At 37.8% G+C, this 15331-nt stretch overlaps 1 protein-coding gene and 1 long non-coding RNA gene across 3 annotated transcripts in view; one reads left to right on the top strand and one right to left on the bottom strand.

The window, feature by feature from the left end:
• LOC140668560 (uncharacterized) overlaps positions 1-15331 on the top strand; it is a 189271-nt gene that overhangs the window by 53204 nt on the left and 120736 nt on the right. The window lies entirely within an intron of this gene.
• Positions 837-15331, bottom strand: part of LOC140668558 (uncharacterized) — a 30378-nt gene continuing 15883 nt past the window's right edge. Inside the window, exons 3-4 of one of the 2 annotated variants that reach the window (XR_012047195.1) lie at positions 1960-3153; positions 837-1884 (exon numbers count right to left, since the gene is read on the bottom strand). Coding sequence is in view for 1 of the 2 variants with exons in the window: in XM_072897692.1 (XP_072753793.1) it covers positions 2176-3153 (978 nt within the window). In the remaining variant the exon portion in view is untranslated. Of the gene's footprint in view, positions 3154-15331 lie in introns of both variants that reach the window. The other variant, XM_072897692.1, reaches the window with a different exon arrangement.

Genomic DNA, 15331 nt, shown 5'->3' with positions numbered 1-15331 from the left:
GATATATGATATATGATATTATATATATATTAGATGAGAGAGAGATTGTGGAAATTCGAATTTTGCAAAAATTTGGAAAAAATTTTGAATACCTTTAAATATTTTGTGCACTTTGTTTATTACATTTATACAATACATTGATAAAAAAATAATAAAATAACATTAGTTAAATACGATATTAACAGGATTTATCATTAAATTTTAAATATTTATAAAAATAATTATATATAAAACGCTTATTAGTCAGATTTAATTTCAAATCTACTTTGAGGCAATTTCTTTGATAATGATTTTTTGGTATCTGGTATCTGGTATCTTAATATTAATATTCTTGACTATAAGTAGTTCGAATTTTTCCAGATTTTTCTGTATGTAAAAATCTGTTTAGAAAATGCATATTTTGCGATAATAAATAATTAAATTCTACATAAGTATATCATGTAATCCATTACCATATATATAAAAGAAATCTGTTATAAAAAAACCTATCATATAAAAAAACTTATTATATAAAAAACCTATTATATACAAAAAAAACCTATGTTGTATTGCAATCAAAATTAAATATGTTGTTAAAACTTTCAACATTTTGGAAGAATTATGCACGTGTGTATGTGAAAATTTATAACGAATTCGATTAAATGAACTAGTGCGAACTGGTGCATATTAAAGATATTATTATATATAAATTTACAATATAAATATAAATAATTAAAACATTAAGCTAATTAGGATAATGTCTATTAATATTATTATTGTTAACAATCAATAGTTAATATTATTATTATAATAATAATCAATAATTTTTTTGTTATTAATTATGTTAATTGTTTCAATTATTTATGCCATGACAATATAACATAGACAACTTACAAGTCCGCGATTCAATCAAAAGCCAATGTTCACAAGAACGGTAGTGGCCATATAGAGAAATTGCTTTTAATTCGAGCATAAATCTTTAAAAATGAAATCCGTAAAAATAAGGAATGATTGACTACTGTCACTATTTGTTCTACTTGTATCACGGAAATTTGTTAAGCAAAATTGTAGCTAAGTACAATAGTTTATATTATCATAATGTATATAACAAATAATAGATAGAAAATATTTGTTATTAGTTTTAATTCAATATAAATATGTAATTATCTGTATTGTCTATCTTTATTTTAATCTTTTTATGTAATAGGTTTTTTTATACGGTTGCAAAAAAATTTATTTTTTATTGAGCCGCATCATTGACATAAATGTAATGTACGTAAGAATGCATTCTAAACAAATTAAACTTACTAGTTTTCTACTGCCAAAGAAATAAATTATTAATAATGTCATGTGAATTCGTTTCATATGTTCAAAAAATATACAGCCGTTTTACCTTAGCGTCAAGAAAAGAGGATACGTATTATTAATTACATCGAATCTCAAATCGAATGTTCAGATATATATTTTTAAATTTACGTCTTTTTCGTGACAATTGAGTAAGAGATTTTTAGCTTCCGCAACTGAGAATAGATATACTAATGCAAAAAGTTTAAATATTTAGCTACTAGTCAAAATACTATTTCATTGTCTCTGGCTTACTATGTAATTTTTTATATAATTTTTATGTTTATCTTATTAACAAGAACAATTCTTCATACCTAATCAATTTTTCGACTATCTATATGTAAATAATGTAACTGATCTTGTGCTTATCTGTTGTTCTATTTAAAATGGCATTGATAAAAAATGACTGAATTTATCAAAATTTCGAAATAGATATGGCTGTAATATATTGTTCTATATAGTTATGTCAGGAATAATATTTGAAAAGAATAATTATATATTATTTTTAGTTTATTTGAAACGACTCTGTACAAAGGTTGTGATACGGATAACTCAGCTGATCTGAAAGAAATGATATATATTATATATTCCGAACTCCTTTGTATAAAATGAAGACATTCTTATAATGATGCCTACCAGTGATGAAACCACTGACATTTCCTCACAATTAGCATCATTATTGTCTTCTCATCGCGGAAGTAATCCCCTCTGTTGCTACATTATTACCCTCTTTTTGCTTCGTCAATAAATTTAGCACTGAATTCATCTATTGTAAATTCTTGTCAAACATTTCTCTCGAACTTGTTGAAATAATTTGTCTTGAAATTGCTTGAAACTTCGGACTAGGTTAAATTAATATCGCCTTGTAGATCTTAAAAATTTAGCAGGTGGAGGGGCGAGCGTTAAATCGAGCGGGTTTGCCACGCTTTCATCCATAGACGAGCTAATGTTTATTTGATCCTCCATTTTTCTCTTGTTGTTGAATGACTCAGGTTGTGACGAGCTACTACTTGCCTGCACGCTGAGATCCATTGGTTCGTCCGACTCATCGGCAAGACCACCAGGATTAGGACTGACCAAAAGTGAGTCGCCACCTCTCACCGAGTATGGCGTTGGTGTGATCATACTGGGTGCCGCAGAAAATGGATTAAAATAAGGATTATGAGGATGCATAAACATCATGCTGCCATTGACCGGTACATTAGAGGTGGACGATGTTGGCTCGTGCATCCTATTGGTGAGTGTAAATGGCGAAACTTGGCTTGAACTGTTTTCATCGAGAAGGCGGGGTTCATTATCGACTATCGTATCGAGACTGTCAGTGCTGAAGTTGGTTCTTGCCATTGAATTCATTAAGTACTTTAATCGTAAGAAATTGAGTGTTTGTTCTATTGTAATTTCTGGGGAGCTTCCGTATTCTATTTGATTATCTGTCGTCGATGATGTAGCTTGATTCGACGTTGGTATCTGCAACTGGTTATTGACATATTCGTTGTTCGGAAGTCCGTTATTAGGAGGATTCATATCGTTTGCTGAAGTTCTCTGAGTGGTCGACGCAACGTCACTCTTATTACTAGAATCAACGGATGAATCGTTGGAAAGCTTTTCGTTCTGTATATCTCTTCTCTCTTGCAGTGCTTGTTTTGCCTTAAGTGAATTCGAACGTCGGCCGTACCTCGATTTTTCCTTGCACATACCAACTAAATAGCAACGTTTCAGTCGGCAGGCTTTACAGGATGTACGGGTCCTCTTGTTTATCTCGCAATTGTCACCTTTTTTACATTTTGGTATTGCACTAGGGGGCTTGTTATATGTGCGACCGAAGAATGACTGTAACAAAAGATTATAAGAATTTCCGTTAATTGCTCGTCTTATATAAAATTTAATTTATATCAAAGTTATATATATACATACATATATATATATATCTATATATATATATATATATATATATATATATATATATATATATATATTATTTATTTAAGATAATAGAAAATAGAATGTTGCGAATGCGAGTTAAACTGAATTTTGTATTCGATATTATATTTTAATTTATTTACAGTTTATTTTCAATTTATTTTATTAGGTTATTATATTTTTATTATGTTTAATTATGTTTAATTATATTTTTAATATGTTTATTTTAAGCCTGTTCTGTTATGTTTTTTTTTTTTTTTTTTTTTTTTGTAAAAAATGGCTGATTCTGTATTTGGAAATGGAAGTACCCTTGTAACCTGAAAAGGAACAATAAATTTAATCTAATCTATATTATTGATTTATTTATTTATTTTAATTATAAAACATTCATGAAAATAGCTTACGCAAACAGTTGCAAATTTATTACTGCAATTACAGCATTAAATTATGAATTTTTTTAGAGCCTTCAAAATGCCTTAATAATATTTTCAAATTTACGCTACTGAAAACCACAAAGCAAGATTAAGGAACAAAATATTTTGCTGACGCATCTGTAGAAATTAATGCATGCTCGTTAAATTGATCTACAAATGTATATATCGTCACACCGGACATTTATAATAGTCTTATACGATTGTCGATTGATCATGAATTTTCGCGCGAAATCTCTCGGCCTAACCTTTGACTTTTGACATGTCGAGGAATCGCACAACGCGAAGCAGTACATCCATATAAATTAATCGGATTATCGAGACAAACGAAGAGCATTATCACGATCGAGGCCCGCACCGCACTTTCACGCCGGATATTACCAGATACGTCTACGAGAAACCTCCATACCGAACCATATAAAGGGTCGACGGTCGGTACCCGCGTGTAAGCCACGCGCGTTTCTACCGGATTAAACGTCAGGGTTTAATGTTACGCGCGTCATGTGAATTAGCATGCCTGCGCCTAGAAGAGAGGCGCGCGCGAGAAAGAAAGAGGAGAGGATGACGAGGAAGATACGCGAAGGAACGAGCAAAGGACGAAGGAAGCGAGTAGAAAGATGGAGAGAGAGAGAGCGGAAAGACGAGGAGGTGGAGATAGAGTATATACGTGGCCTGGCCACTCGTAAAGTTAAACGCCTGTCGGTCGACGATAAAACTGCCTCGAGAAAACCCCGCTGCTTCGAAAGGCGCGCACGCGGTCTCGCTCGCACGGTCATCGAGTACTAATTTACGACGCGGCTTCGCAGTTTTTCGCCGCTTCACACTCTCCAGAAATTTCGAGACATGTCAAAAAACGCGAGCGCGCAGCATTCACAATCGATAGGCATCCCATTCGGTTGTCATGTTGAAGGGAAACTTTTGATTTATCTGATAATATGATTTATTTAGAAAAATATTTGTACTTAATTTTCTCTAAAATATGAAAAGTACTTAAAATTAATTTTAATTAAAAAAATTTACTAGTATATGTATATAATACCAACAAGTTTTTCTTTTACAAATATATATATTTTACTCTCTCTCTCCCTCTTCCTAAAAAAAACAACCATAATATAGAAAAATATAATTTTAAAAAATGATAAAAAATAATATATATTATACATATATAAAAGAAAATACAAAAAATCAAAAAAGATAATCGAAAAAATATCTACCTTAACATTCGCGTTTATGAAGTACATCATATCATAAATTATAAATCAATATCAATATTAAATTTGAAAAAAAAAAGATACGTTTACCTTCTCTATTTATTCAATTCAAATAATTAACACGCTCGAGTGTATGTAAATCTGACTTTATATGTGAGACTGGCTTCCTTAAGATTAACCACAATGTCTTGTTAAAATGTAGTTTACCACATACGTCAGAACTTACGAGATTACGAGATGTACTTTGCGTATCCGCGTTCTCACGTTTTTCCCGTTGTTAAATCATTGCGTCACGATCGATTAGCGCGCGCGTGTTACGGAACAAGAAGCGGAAGACAAGACGGAAAAAGTAAAAAGTCACCGTGTCGTGTCGTCATTGCGGAGGTTGCTGCGGAAGGACGCGAATTTCGCAGATTCCACCTGACCGAAAAGACACGTGGGCGAGCTGGTAACAGTTCGAAATCCTGAATCCGTGTAGCGGTACATGTTCTGATCGAGAATAACGAGTCGTTCGACGAAGTGTCCACGGCAGTCAATTCACGACCTACATGTCGATCTCAGGAATATTTGATGATTCGTTGGACTTCCGGATGATAATCGTATTTATGTCACGGTTTGAGTCATCCGGAATAATAAGATAGCTGTTGACAAAGCTCATACGCTTATTCGCACATAATTCGTAGAATATTTTAATGATCAGTGAAGCATGCAGTTATCACTCGATTATATATATATATATATATATATATATATATATATATATACAAGTATACACGTAAAATCAGAAAACTTAAAACGAAGCAGAGCAATTTATGACGCAATCATTTTTCGTATAAGGAAGCAACGTTTATCGAATTTTAAATTTATCAATCAGATATTTTCCATTTGCAATAAATCTAGTATTTACAATAAATGTATTGTTTAGAGATTTAAGTGTTATAAATTTAAAAAAAATTCATAATTAGCTAGAATTGTTCAAAAAAGTTTACACTCGATGAGCAAGAGAAATCAAGAAAGAGAGGTATGTCTACTCGCAGCGCGACACTGTCAGAAAAGTCTCAGTGCGATTTATATATACATATCGATTTGTCGGTGTGCTCGATTTATTCGCTCGAATCGTCTAACGCGATGTAATTGATCTGGCGGCGCAATTCTACTATATCGGGTTTTAAATCGCTCACGGAATCGGGAAAAGTGGCGACATTCTTCAAGCACGGATGACCGTCTTTCGCGAATAGCGATTGCGTCGTCGGATTCCCCGAGCAAGTCGTCGTATACTCACTCGGTCAGCTACGTATAGTCGAACAGTTGTCCCCCGACAAAGGGGGACAACGGGATTCGCGGGATTGCGTAACATCGTGCGTGCAAGCGCGTGTTCGGCTCGGCTTTACAAGTTTTTGCACAGTTTGGTTACTCGTCCGATCGTTGGACGTACACGGAGTTCAGCCAGGATTGGCGAACGACGACAAGCCGCAATAGCGATTGCACCGGTAATAATAACGACGACAAGAACAACGACAAAACGATCGGTCCCCGTTCACGTGGAGAACATATACCATTTAAGGGCTCATGCGACAAATTCGTCGAGAAAAGCTGAGATTATCTCAAATCAGTCGGCACGCCCGGAATTCTAGACCGATTTGTAACGCCATAAAACAACGCGGAGAAATCAGAATCGTCCGTGATCGTGAAAAGGAATGAGAAACGACTTATAGAAAGCGAATGCGGCTTTAGATTTCAATCGATTCATTGATTACATTGATTATATTGATATTCTTCAATTGATAAATAATTTTAAAGTAATTAAATAATAACAATCAAATAAAATGGAGAATTACACACCAAAAGATTACACAAACAAAGTGCTCGATGAAGCACGACTAACGACATGTAATAAATTTTTTTTCTTGTATGCAACTGTAATATACGTTATTGAAATTACGTGATAATGATTACATTTCAATATGAATATTAAAAAAAAAAAAAAAAAAAAAAAAAAAAAAAAAAAAAACAATTGGAAAGAATTTTGTTGAAATGATAGAAAGAACAATTCTCGAATAATTGGTGGAAATAGAGAAACAGAATATTTTCCCGGATGATAAGAATGTCATCGCGAAATGACATTCGGTAAGTCGATCGACGCTAATTTTCCTCGAGGGAGAAACGCGATAGTTTTCCGCACGTGAGGAGAATTGAACGAAAACCCCGCATTTCACGCTCCCAAATGTGGAGCACAAACGACGCGAGTCGCGTGATTCGAACGTCGCTCTATAGATTGGCATTCCAGGAATTCAGTTTCCCGCGAGAACGACGAAACGTATCGCTCCGGCGATGAAGTCCGCTTCATCGCGATTCTATGAATCGATTCCGCGAACGAGTTACATGCACGTTTAGCGCGACTATTATTCCGTGACGTTGGGTATTTCTTCGCGATGAGCTAAGTGATGCGACAAATATAATTTTCGCAAAATACATTGCCGTGATCAAATGCTCAAAGTCGCTGTAGTTTTCATCATCTCATATTTTTTTCTAGTAAAATTTGTATTTGTATAAAAAGATGTTTAAGTATCTTTAAGTATTTTCATTTTTCAGTTTTATATGCAGGATTGATGATTTATGTTGAATGTCAACTTAATTTTAAAGAGATAATTTTATTAATTTTGATTTTAATAATATTGCCGTATAATATTTGCAGAAAGTAGGATATCACTAATACTTAATAATTTTATGATAATAGAAATTCCACATTATTAATCTTTGTATAATATATTTATATAAAACATAATTATTTGTTCAATTATCATGTACGCCAGTATTCACTACGACGATCAATTTCTCAGTTTCAATATCGTTAGATAAAAATGTTATTATTTCATTAGTATTGAAATTTCAATTTTATGACGATTTTGCAAAATCTAATACATATATAGGTATCTGTTACTCTTGTCATATAAAATATCGCTAAACGTTTAGTCCCACGCTAAGCGAAAATGTAATACATAGGTGCCGAGCGCGGCGATAGTCACGCTATTACCTAAAGGGACGATTAACCCCCGCGAACGTGAATGACTCGCGAGGAAAAAGACGAAAATTACTTTTGGAAGAAGGAGCAGAGAGGCTGCAGTATTATCGGATTTCTCGTAAACGTTTTGCGAGAAAGTCTGTTGTGGCACATCTCGCGCACGGAATTCGGCGTGTAGCATCCGTCGTGCACGAATCCGAGGTCACGGCACGAACGCGTGACACGGGCCGATGAGGTGAGTTAGGTGCGTGATTATATGTATGTGCGAATGTGTGTGTACGCGCGCGGAGATGCGGAGAGGGATCAGAGAGTCGAGACAGTCGACACGGCCACACCGCGACTCCAATAGCATCGCTGGCATAGCTGGACAGGCCATTTCACATTCCCACGTCCTTAATATAGATTGTTGATAGGCGCGAGCGAACGAGCGAGACGGGACGAACGGGAATATACATAATGGTACCGGGGTGATGGCGACGAGGAGGCGAGGGGAAAGGACAGGCGCGCGTTCGCAGGGTCACGGCGCGGAGTGCGGCGAGAGACGGATGGAAAGAAATGGACCGAGAGAGCAGACTTAGATGCGCCGCGAGCCGCGAGCCGCGAGCCGCGAGCCGCGAGCCGCGAGTGCGACGAGAACGTGATTCGTTGCGTTGCGTTGCGTTACGTCTTGCGTCTTGCCTCTCGCTGGTGTGACGGAGAAAGGCGCATCAGCGAGTACAGGTGGCTCGCCAAAGTGGACGAGAAAGAGAGACGCGAGAGAAAAGTTCGCGGTGCCTGTAAGACCTGAGACCACGGCTGCCAGCTTCGACGGTGGTCGTGTCATTGTGCGATCACCCAGCGAGCGGCGTACAATTATGCGAATAATCGTCGAGTGTCGTCGGCTACTCTGATCGATAGAGCGGAGCTGCAGATCGCGATCGATAGATTGTCAGCGACAAATCAGAATATGTATTAATATACATATAGCAATTATACGTTTTACATTAAACAATTATTACATTAATACGAATAATTATTTTAATATAGTTTCACATAGTTTCAAATAGTAAATATATTAATGCTGCATTACTAAAACGTGCAACGCGAGATAATCTAATTTCGATCTTTTAAACAATCTAATCTAACGATATTTTACGCAAAATTGAAGCATCATGTAAATAGCAACCGCGACAGAGGATGCAATCATTAATTGTCGATGCGTCGACGGACAGGTGATTCCGCCGCGGCAACTCGAGGCGACTCGAGGCGACTCGTTAACATCTCGAGCGAGCACGACATTAGCACATGAATGCGCGTATCGGCGAGTGACCCTGATGTACTCTTGGCCGATGCTCGTCGCGAAGCAGCGCGCAAACCGTATTTGCGCGTCATCGCGACATCCTCTTTGCTCGCGACCGATCCATCCTTTGCCCGCGTTTCCTCGCTCGCTGGCTTTCCCAGATGAAGATGACGCGGCACCGTAATCTGCAACGATCTGGATTTCGCGTCCTGGCACTACGCGGCACTGAGCTATCAACACGGCTGTGCTAATAATAATCGATTACATAGTCACACCAATGTTTCCGCTGTGACATGTCGTAACGTTCGCTAATGATTTTTCCTCTTTCCCGACTGTGAATTACCCTGCAATTTGCTCCGACACGGATTTAAGATAGAGCTAAAGCTGAAAAAAAAGAGCAACGATGATTAACGATGTTCCGTGTAAAAACGTATCTAGATCCGTCTAGGTATTTTTAATCGTTTGTTATTTCGCGGCAAATCCGCGTTCATTATAGCAAGATAATTGTGTATTCTCGGGATTACGTAGGCGCACTATACAGACGTACACGTAAATCGCGATCCGCTTCATTACACACCGTGGAATCTATCCGATGCTTTCGAGATAAGTCCAATTTGTTCGTATCCGCTAATGAAACACAATCAGCAAAGCGTAGCGTAACATAATGAAATCCAAACACTTTGTAGCGTGACATTTGTTTTACTCAAAACGCTGTATAATTGAATGATCATTTTTTATCAATTAAAACTTGAGATCGGAGATTATTTAAAAGCTGTCTATTATTACTTTCTATTAATATTTAGATACACTTTGTATCGCATGCATTTATTTAAATTTAGCATACGTTATATAGCGATAAATCGCGTAATTGATCAAGGAAGCAATTATTATTTAATTAGATACGTATTTATATGAATATTTGCTATTATACATTATATACTATTACATGTCTGAGCATACTAATAAATGACTATGAATCTGCAAATAACAATATTACGGATTTCTGGCGCGACTCCAAGAAATCTAGTTGAAACGAGATCGTGGAAATCACGAATGAGACGAAGACGGATGAAGACAGACATGACGTCACTCAGTGGCATGGACCTTGAGCCTCGTGTGCTCTGCATACTTATTTCAAGAGAACACTCTCATTTTCGTTTCGAGTGGTTTCTAATAGCGATTAGCCTAACGAGAATCACCGTTGATAAATGGGTGATGAAAGACACTGATATTTCCGCGAATCAAAAACAATGATGCAAATGCGCAGTAATGACTATGTATCTTGGAACGATTGTGTGTGAAAAATATTCATGCGATCATTTGCATATTGTGTCTTAACACGAGAATATCTTGGTCGTTTAAGTAGCATCGAAGCTTTCCTTTTCATCTTTTGCTATAAAAAAAACATTTGTCTCATTTTCATATAATAATAAAAAATGTGGTAATCATGCGTTTTGTACAATATAAGATATAAGATAAATTGAAAGACTAAGAATGAAACATTTCAGTTTTACTCATTCAAAATTGTAGCAATTTATTACTGGCGAGTTATTCTCGCGGATGTATTCTTCGTGAATTATCTTAGAAATCACGTTTCTGATACGTCGTCGCGCGCGACTCGACGTATTACACACTCGAGGGGCAGTTCAGTTTATCACGTGTGACACAAAATGCTTCCACGTCCTACGGTATCGCGCCGATTGAATTGCAGATAGGCACGCAACGACAGTTCCTAACTACAGAAACAATGGGCGTCGGTTATTGTATGCTGATTTTCTCTCGCGGATTTTGAAAGTCCGTTTCTCCGAAGAGTAAGCGCGCGCTGCAATAAAATTTAATAAACCGGTACCCCGGTACCGGGTATTTCGTCGCATCGCTTTTCACCGCTGATGCATAGCACTGCGGTGTATCTCGCCGTGCTTGATATAATAATTACGATATTTGATGGTGACCGATGCGTCGAATATTATGCGCAAACTCAACCATATTCTTCAAATAGTACATCAAGTACTTATCTCTTTATCGTGCAATTGAATTTCTCCCGTTAATATCCTACGGAATAATTCACAAGAAAATCTAATTCCACATAAAAATTACGAAGAATAACATTACTTTCTAATCTATAGTTACAAAATAGTTTACAAGAATTACTGCAATTTCTCTAAACGATATAAATTGTTCAGCTCGATGCGCTATTAACTACATAAATATGAAAAAAAAAAAAATTTAACCTTGACCAGACGTATGTCGAGATAAGCCTCATACGTCGTAAAACAATTTTTTAGAGCAATCTCTCGAAACGCGTTAAAAAGTGACTCACAGTACGATGTTAATCACCTGAGAGAATGGGTCGCCGCGACCGCGACGGCCGTTCTGTATTCGCTTTACCCACGCTTTATGGTCAGCGTTGAGAACGGCAGGATCGTATGTTAGAAACTTTTACGACGCGCCGATATGGTCGCGAGGATTTGTCCTCGGGAACTATTTGCTTACATTAGAATCCGCTTCGATTCAAGGGAAGAGGAAGCGTTTCGAGCGTAAATACTCGGTCTCTACTTGGGATAGACGAGTACGGATTGATGCACGAGGACGATCCGCGCTCGCTTTCGAGACAGAAAAAGAACGAGATGCGTGCACGGCTATACTCGACCAGATCTGCTTCTCATGCAGAGAGATAAGACTTCTTTTGACGAAGAGCGCACGCGGAAAGGAACTATACGACTCGCGGAGATAGTTGGAAACTCTGTGAAATGGATCGCCACGAACTTGAGAATTATTTCTTCAGATTGTTACACTCTCTTTCTCTCTCTCTCTCTCTCTCTCGAGTGAGGATGACCTAACCGTACCACGGTTGTTAAGGTAATTTTACTTCTTTGAATTATTTCCCGTATTATAGTGCTGTTAAATGTCATTCCACTTGAGTGTTGGTAACTTTCTTTTTTTTTTTTTTTTTTTTTTTTTGCTAATATCAGGAAATAATTTTGTTTAATTACAGTTAATTCTCTTCTAAATGTCGAGAAATAAATGAAATTTTTTTATGTGAATATATTTTGCGCGTTATTGCACAAAAAAAATATAGAGAGTCGAAAGTCTTTAATAGATGGTAAGTCAAATGTTCCATTTTAGCGAACAAGAGAGCTAAAGAATTACGTCTGCTCTCCCGGTGAAAGCTGAGGTAATAATCGTGTTTTCAACCCCGCTTTGCGCGTTACTTGTTCGTTGTCGATTACTGTACTTTTGTTATCGGAGCGGCAATATTCGCATCTGCTCTAGCATAAAATGCAATTGTCTAGTTTAGTATCTAAAGCCGACTATACAGAGTGTAATAGATGGAAACGGTAGTCTTTTATCGCTACCTGCCACATTAACGCGAAAGTAATGGAATATGTACTGTTAAGTTCTGAGCAAACGATGTTGAAAAGAGTTCCTGTTTACGACAAACTGTGCAGTGACAAGCATTCACGACCAATGCGCGCGATAGAAGAGATATATTCTTATATACTATCGTATCAATTATCGCACGCGTATTAATAATCTATAAAGAATGACAAGTGCTAAACAAACTCGATGACAGCGATAAAAATCAACAGCAAATTAGAAACAGAGGCATTCGAGTTATTTTATTACGGTTCTATGACTTCTGACGGCCGAGACATCTGGAAAACGTCCGATGCTTCTCGTTAATCCTCATTGACCCGCGCGGTAACGGTAGCCGGTCGCAACCCTTTCGTTCGCGTTTCACAAAGAAGCTTAAGGCTAAGGAAAATTACATTGCGTATGCATCTAGGACAAAGCGGTCGCGAGTCCACGCACGGCGTATTTACTTTTCCTCTCGCGGTTAATCGCGACAGTAAGCCGAGGTAATTCTTCTCTCTCTCTTCGATGAATTCGTAAGGATTGCACCAATCGATCTCCTTTCCGTTTGCGTAACGCGATCGTTCTGAAAAGATCGACCGCATTCGCGGACGTGAGGTCGGCGTCGCGGCGTTGCGTAGGACAACGACAACCACGAAGACGACCCATACGAAACCGCGCACGTTCGCTGAATTCTTAAACGTCGTTGCTCAAGGGCGCGCCGTCCGTGTAGTAAGAGCGCGATGCGATCGCTCGGGCGTGAACTGGGCCACATGCCACATGCCACATGCCACATGTGAGAGCGGGCGGCCGCGGCCGTTCGTGCGACTTCGCTATTTAACTCCCGCGATCGTATCAACCCTTTGCGCGGTGCCGATGGCAGGTTTACGTCGCCCCGCCATTCGTATTACCATTCGAATCTTAAACATTTCAATAGTTGCTCGAGTATCTGTGTGTCCCGATACATGGAACCCTCTTTCTCAAAATATTTTTAATCAAAAAATAAATAAATATATATATAGATTATTAAAGTTAAGAAATAGGGTAAACTATGGTATGACATGCGGAAAAGATGGACATAAGTCATTGTAATTTTTTTAATAATCACAATAGTGCGCTTTTTTAGATATTATCAAAGATGACCAATGCTTATGTTGTTACTATTTTGATAATGTAAAATTTCTATTAGATATTTTTCTTTTAATTTCGAAGCTTCAGTGAAGATAATAAGTCAAACACTATTAAAAAATAACAAAAATAAAAGTATGTTTTTTGCATTTTAAAAAACTATGGCCATCTTACCCGAGTTTACCCTATATCTTTAAATCTAGAGCAGCTATATCGGTGATATTTGCAGATAATTTGTGTTATATTATAACTATTTAATACGCGTAAACAGATATTTAATTTAAGTAATGGTAACATTCTGGAAATGGTGAATTTAGCGGTGAATTGAAAGCGCCCGGTTGTCGGCAGTTCCGTAGAACATTGTCTCACATCGACAGATCCTTTCATAGATCGCGATTTATCGAGTCGTAAACCGGGCGTAAAGCCAACGGTCGCCATGCGGTTTGGCCCACATATGTACGCGGTTCTTCCTTTCCACTGTGCCGCCTGTGTCGGCCGTAAATCGCCGTTTTATACGATCGGCCGATCGCGCCATGGTGCAGTTCGCGGTTTCCTTGCCGAACCATGTTCTTTAACGTGCGCCATCGCTATCCAACGCGACGGGTGTCGCGTCTATGCGGAAAGAATGAGTCGCGGTAGATGACTTCCAGGTAGATATCCCTTGCTTGAGAAACGGGATTGTCGGCCAAATCAATTGGATAATTTTTTTCCTAGCCGCGCGGCGAAAGTAACTTTGCTCGACGTTATCGATACGTTATCTGGAATAGGGAATTCTTACAGATGAGACGGGACATTGAAGCACGCCGCTGTCCGCACAGCGGTTTTCAGCGTCACGATCCGAAAGCTCTTCGTGCGACTCTTCGCCGCGCTCCGCAATCTGCCTCGCTTCTGCAATTATCGAGTGCAACGACTGCGCTCGAGAGTCAATGTCGACCGGCGCTAAGCTTCTCGAGTCTCTCGCGCTCTTTGCCCGCAGTCTCCTCGTATCGCGGTATCTGTTTCACGGCGGCGGTATTTAAATGACCGGCAATTAGGCGACGTAATAGCCGCAGTTAAAAAGCGCTTTGCAGCCTCGCGCTTCCACGAAGTCGGCGACCGATCCGCCTTGCATATATGTGTGACAAAGCTAGAAAGGCGAGGAAAACTAGTCGCGCGAATTCTTGCCGTGTGTTAACACGTGCCAACGCACAACTTATCTCATCTCTCTCTCTTTCTCTCTTTCTCTCTCTTTTCTTTTCCCATCCTAATATCCTTTTACGAGAGAGCTAACTGTACTGAGGAAAGATAACGCGAATAGATTGGGTTCATAATCGGTTTTACGGCACTTATAGTGCGAGTATATATTCTCCCGCCGTCTTCTTTGCTGTTTTATCACAACATCCGCTCCCTCATTCTATCTCACTTTGCCTCTTATATTATATTATGTATTTTATTTTGTATTTTTATTGCTAATAGTGCATGCATGTATTTATTCTCAGTTGTGTCTTTCGTTCTTAAGTATTCATTAGGTATTCATCCATGATTGTTCTTTATTTACTGTGTGTGCTTAAAAGATCTTATCGGTACGATAAAATATTTTCGAATATCATTAGTAATTTACTCTGCTTAAATTTGAACATTCGACGACACTGCTTATATGCATGAGTTAGTTTTTCTCCGCTAT

Source organism: Anoplolepis gracilipes, chromosome 8, assembly GCF_047496725.1.
Source record: "Anoplolepis gracilipes chromosome 8, ASM4749672v1, whole genome shotgun sequence".
In the NCBI taxonomy this organism is placed as follows: Eukaryota; Metazoa; Arthropoda; class Insecta; order Hymenoptera; family Formicidae; genus Anoplolepis; species Anoplolepis gracilipes.
The sequence above is the reverse complement of the archived record's forward strand: the minus strand, read 5'-3'. Positions and strand labels throughout refer to the sequence as shown.